The sequence below is a fragment of the Vigna radiata genome, unplaced genomic scaffold (genome assembly GCF_000741045.1).
Source record: "Vigna radiata var. radiata cultivar VC1973A unplaced genomic scaffold, Vradiata_ver6 scaffold_304, whole genome shotgun sequence".
In the NCBI taxonomy this organism is placed as follows: Eukaryota; Viridiplantae; Streptophyta; class Magnoliopsida; order Fabales; family Fabaceae; genus Vigna; species Vigna radiata.
Window position 1 is genome coordinate 111,749 of NW_014543811.1, and position 6,000 is coordinate 117,748.

Genomic DNA, 6,000 nt, shown 5'->3' on the forward strand with positions numbered 1-6,000 from the left:
AAAATTAGGTTGATACTAGTAGCATCCCAGTATCTGACTGCAAAAAACTATATATGACTACTCTATTAGCATAGTAACCCTAGTATCTATGGTCAATTACCAAACATTTACAACTACAGATTTTAGTTGATGAAAAATGAAAGGGTTCACACCTTTAGAAATATCCAACAAACTCATTTATATACAAAGTTAACCTTACTTTCTTACTCCTGACTGCAAGCAATAGCTGACAAGAAACACCTATTAACAGCTGCTGATCTGCAAGTTTCCTGCCATCCCTGACCGACCTTATAATTCTCAACCTGTAATGTATATATATTTAGAGAGATATTTAAGAATTAAAGTATTGGAGGGTAGTAAAAATGCATCTTCAAAAGAAAAATATTAGATTAAAAGATTTACTCACTGTATCTACAATGTTCTCGCCAATCCTAACTCCACCAAGCATAAAAATGGATTCATTGACAACTACAGCAGCACAATAACCCCGTGGATGAATCATTGGTTCCCCCATTGTCCATACTCCAAGACGAGGATCAAACACCTCGATACTTTGAACCATTTTTGTGCCGTCAAAGCCACCAAGGGCGTACCTACACAATGCATGAAATTTTTAAGTAAAATATGTCTCCGTCAAGCACAAGAAATTCAGATTTAGGTCTATGATTAGAACGGCGGTACTTTATCTATAGAATATTACCCTATTTATGATTACATATTTTGTCCAACATGATATGAAGATTAGTTGAGCATTTCCAAACAATCATCTAATGGTTCTCCAAAACAAATTTATTTTTATAGTTATTACTTGGTTACTTTGAAGCAAAAAATGTTGAACTCACAACTTTTCATTCAGAACAACTGAGCAATGGCAGCCCCGCTTTACATTCATGTCTGGTATTTTGGTCCAAGAATGTTCCCTAGGATCAAATCTTTCAGCAGACCTGCAGTTATGTAAAAGTGTCATTCCCATTAGTACAAATATAAAATAACAAATTATAAGGACAAACCATTAGATCAACCATGTTTGCCTGATGAGTTTCAGCTAATGATGTAAAATCAAGTTATACATATTACCTTAAGTAATCATTTCCATCAAACCCGCCAGTGGCATAAATTGACCCGTTGAGTTCAACTGCAGCAAGAGCAAATCTCTGAAATATAAAGAGCACTAAAGTTATACGTTAAATATTTTTGTATGATTTTCAAAGAAATTATCTAATGGTTTTCTTCCGTGTGACAATAGGAGACTCGAGTCATCCTACTAAGGATCAATATGTAGATGTATTTAAGAGGTACAAGGCTTGATGCAAACATATGGACTACATGGTATAAGATACACTAAACCATTTTATTTTTTTACCTTGGGCAGAAATGAACTGACAAAATCACATAATTAGAAGCATGAGCCTCAATCTCAGTTCGTTTTGAAGTTACCATAATTATACCTCTCAAATCTCAATCAAAACCTAAAGTATTGACCATTTAATTGTTCCATTTTACCTTGCTTAGCATTGAGCGTGTAGGGATCCACCGCCCAATATCAAAATCAAGCATCTCAACATCTGCATAGATGTCAACTCCATTCCCACCACCAACAGCAAAAATTTTGCCATATAAAGCAGCACCAGACAAGCTTCCTTTCTTCTTGTTCAAAGAGGGGCACATGGTCCAGTTATCATGAACTGGATTGTATGATTCAACTACACAGATAGAAGATGGGTTGTTAAAACCTCATCTCTTTCCAAAATACAACTAATTGTAAAGCACAGATAAAACCTCATACCTGTGTCATACCAAACACAACCATTTCCACCACCAAAAACATAAATTTCACTATTCAACCGCACAACTGAAGCATATGAACGAACTGAGTTCATAGGCTTAAGAGGTTTGGTCACACTCTGAGAAGTACAGTACAAATCCATAGTTGCTAACCATGATCTTCCATCAAAACCTCCAATTAAAAATAATGAATCTTTGGGATCTAAATCAGCTGTCGACTTTATNACTGCCTTCTCAACATGTTCCAAACGATTAGGGATATTACAAGCAGATTCTAAAACTTTACAACGATCTTTAAGATGCTGAATTTCCCTTTCTGCCTCAATCTGAATGACAAGTAAAAAATAAGCCAATATTGATACTCNAGAAGACATCTATATGAAAAANAGAAAATAGTGCAAGTAAAGGTATACCAAAATTACTTCCAAAAGATTGCACTAACTTTTGTATGACTTCGAAAAATGTTTTCAAATTATCTCCCAACCAATTGAAATCATTTATGCCTTTTGGAGCCTTAACTAATCATCTCAAGTAATCAATGCAAGTTTAGGCATGCCTAATGTACTTCATTTTAGTTTTTCTTACCTATACATCCAGTCAGCCTTGCATTAATACTTTCAAGTTTCAATTTATATAATCTTCATTCAGTTTACTTCTTAAAGACTCTAAATTACATGAAATTATGTGTTCACACACTTAAGAGTATTCTCAAACCATAGATGGTGTGCCAGCTGTAACTGACTATTTTAAATAGTCCACTGTTAGTAGTGGGGAGNCAGTTTTTGGAAAGGAAAAGTTTTAGAAGAATTGTGGAGAATGAGGTTCTCTAGAACAACCTCAGTTAAAGAATACTATGTAAACATTCTATATCAATTTTATGCCTACTACATTGGTAGGAGCGGAATTGGAGTAAAGCAATAAAGGTCTCAAGGCACTCTTGTATTTTCAATTCTTAATACACAATACTATCAGAGAGAAAGAACCTAAAAAGAACACAATGTGAGAACCACTCTACAAAAAACTAGTTGTTGTAGTTGGAAAATCCAAGGCCATATAAACCCCACAACAGAATCCCATATTAACATCCCACCAGGCTTTGCCACCTCAGCACCCACATGAGGTGGCAATGTACTAGCCCTTTGACTAGTCTGAGATGAACACTGCAGTGTCAGTGTCACGACTTGTGTTGCTTGCTTGCAGCTACAAGACACTGTGCAAACCAAATTCTATACCAATGGATTAGCACCTTGGAAAAACCACACCACAAAAAGCTAGCCATTGTAGTTGAAGGGCTCAAAGCTTCATAAACCCACACTAGAATTGCATCCTAACAAGACTTGTTGGAAGTGGATCCTACTATAAGNCAAGAAAAATTGAATTTCACTACATTTAAACTATTGGAGTCAACTTGTTTTATGTGTTTCACTCTACCACTGCATTTGCTGCAGTATAACAACAACGTTGTGAAAATGAGTCGATTAAACATGCAATGTCAAATCTGCAAAGAGAATGTAATGAGTAAAAACAAGCATAACAATAGGTGATCTACATATTTGGAGAATTCAAAAAGTATAGTAGAAGTTAAAAGTTGCATAAGGGTCTAATTACTTCAGAAGAATCTATATCCGAGGTAGATTGAGAAATTCCACATGCATGGTCAATTTCTTTGATAACCCAATACNTTTTATGCATGCTACCCATATGCTTAAAGATGTTACGGATGGAGAAACAATTCAGAANTATGATCAATTTCAGATAGAATCTACAACATAGAAAAGAGTACCAGTCTCTGCTCCAGATAGCTAACAGTTAACTCCTTCAGTTTCAAATGTACGCTGTTAACCTCATCTTCATGTACGCGGTTAACCTCATCTTCGTTCTCAACCACCTTTGTCTCTAATTCAAGCATTTTAAATGTTTCATCTTCCCTCCAAGTCTCACGAGATGAAGTCACCCAACTTGGTGTATTCTGCGAGACAGAATTACCACAGACAATTGATCCAGATGATAATAAGGAAATAAGTCTGCTTGTTTGCTCATGGTCTAGCTCAAACCAGAAATGGTTATGAGTGTAGTAGTTATCTGCAAGTAATTCTTTGAATTTATCTTCGGGCAGTGGCTGGCACTTAAGTCGAACACAAATTTGCACCTTAAATATTTTAATGAAGAGTATGAGTATAAAAGGTTTTTCATGTATCATGACCAGAATTATCTACAATAACAAAACCATATCAATTATAGAATTCAAGTGAGTGAGTGATATACCTGTGCAGGATATTGTGTTCTCTCTGAACCATCAGTAGTCCATCCATAGGGGTCTATAAACATTCTTCCTTTGCTGGCTGCCTCAAAAATTCCATGAAGCTTCCGGTCAGTATAATTAAACAAAAACAGAGGCAATCCTGNATCAANATTCTTCACATAAGAGAAGTGCTGAGCTGGTAAGCCTGTTCAAAACAGATAAATGTATCCATGAGCTAGAGATTTCAATCCTTATGTTCGTTGACAGTACTGATTATCAATTATAAATAATACAAATTTTAAGCACTAAGTTCATGAAAAGATATAAGTGTTTCCAAGTCATATAGAACACAATTTTCATTTCAAAATGCTGAATATCGTAAATACTTTCGGATTATTGACGGACACACAGATAAAGTTTTGTTGTCATCCTTAACATTGCAGAGATGTGGGTGCAATATCGTACCAGTTTTTAGAGACATATTGTGTCATGTAAGTGTTTGTAGAGGCTATATTTTAGAGAAAGGAAAAGAAGAGGGAGACGGAGAAGAACTGACCAAAGAGTTGTTTAGAGAGGCATTCATTCATTGTGGCGTTCTTGCATCCAAAGATTACAGCACCAAGTTCACTCTTCCTCAAATTTCTGCCACAAGATAAATTTGGAGGGAAAGGTTGATTCCCACCATGCCTCTTCCCACCGCCGAATCCTCTCCCCGCCTCGCTGTTGAGGCCATCGGTGTGTCCATCTCGGACCGTCATCTGGACGACGCGCGATTCACGTCGCTGTGCTTCGGCGCCTCCGTGCCCGCCCGCGCGTGGATGCTCCGGAACGCGGGTTCGAGTTTCGAGGTCCGACCTGGCTTGCTGTTGGCGGTGCTGCTGGGGTTCACGAAGGATCCTTACCCTTACGTGAGAGACGCGGCGCTTGAAGGGCTCGTCGGGTTCATCGAGCGCGGTGGAGAGTTGAAAGACGTTGGCTTGGTTGATGCGTGTTATCGACGCGCCGTTCAGTTGCTTCGGGACTTCGATCCCTGTGTTAGGTTTTCTGCGGTTCGCGTGGTAAGGTTCTCCTCTCCTATCATTTTCATCTCCATAGCCTCTTCTTCTTCCTGTAATTTCTTTATGGATAATGATATTTTGACACCTAAAAAGTGATAAACTTTTGACATCATCACGTGTCATCTTGTTAGTGGTCCACATGTCAAATAATAAAAAAATCAAAATGACGTGAAAATATACGAGATAGGGGTTAAAGTGGCGGTTTCATTTTGGTTTTCAAAATCAGATTTCAAATTTGGGATTCCAAAAACCTTAGAGAGAGAAGGAGTCAAGCCGTGGAGAAGAGATTTTTCACTTTTACGGATCTTCCACCACCACTTTCAAACCTGCGCCGTTTACGGTTCACCGGAGGACATTCCGGCATTGTACCACTGATTGGAACGTACTCCTCTTTCCGTCGTCGTGTTGTGCGTTTCGCCACTCTAAAGCTTTTGTTTGGTGTGTATGATTTTTTTTCTACATTTTTTTCGATTTCGTTATTTTTAGTGTTCTATGGTTGTTTTTTCCATGTATTTGGGTTGGATGAACCATTATAGGATGTGAGAACTTTGTTCATTGTTTCATTACATAGAACTTTTTATTGGGAGAAGTTTTGAACCATGTATGGGAAGTTAAACTACTTTTAGCTTTGGATTCTGTTTTCGATGGTTGAGTTAAAATTTTTATATAATGTTCCGGTCGGGCTTCAGTCCAAGCTCCCTTACACAATTTTCCACTTCGATCCGTCCGGTCTTCCGTTACTTCTCTGGGTTGACCGTTCTTCCTTGTCCAAGCGTCCGGGTACCTGCTAATGATACTCCGACGCTCAAGTCAGTGTTCTAGTTCCTCTTCAATCAAGGTAGAGATAGAAAGAGAAAAGGAAATAAATGAGCATTCAAAAAATCCTCCTACTTCTTACCTTTGCCCCCTATTTAT

General features: G+C 37.7%; 1 protein-coding gene across 2 annotated transcripts; it reads right to left on the reverse strand.

Moving 5' to 3' along the window:
- Positions 1–182: 182 nt before the first annotated feature.
- On the reverse strand, positions 183–5,231 carry LOC106754921 (kelch-like protein diablo). 2 transcript variants are annotated; one of them, XM_022778097.1, is made up of 9 exons: positions 4,584–5,231; positions 4,051–4,232; positions 3,569–3,754; positions 1,787–2,111; positions 1,504–1,703; positions 1,078–1,154; positions 843–944; positions 407–593; positions 183–302 (listed from the first exon to the last, which is right to left on the reverse strand). In XM_022778097.1, exons 1-9 carry the CDS (start codon positions 5,224–5,226, stop codon positions 204–206), a joined length of 2,001 nt encoding a protein of 666 aa, XP_022633818.1. In that variant the 5' UTR covers positions 5,227–5,231; the 3' UTR covers positions 183–203. The 2 variants fall into 2 exon arrangements, with proteins under 2 accessions (XP_022633818.1, XP_014492477.2); XM_014636991.2 differs by having other exon boundaries at positions 3,569–3,934.
- Between the last annotated feature and the right edge of the window lie 769 nt (positions 5,232–6,000).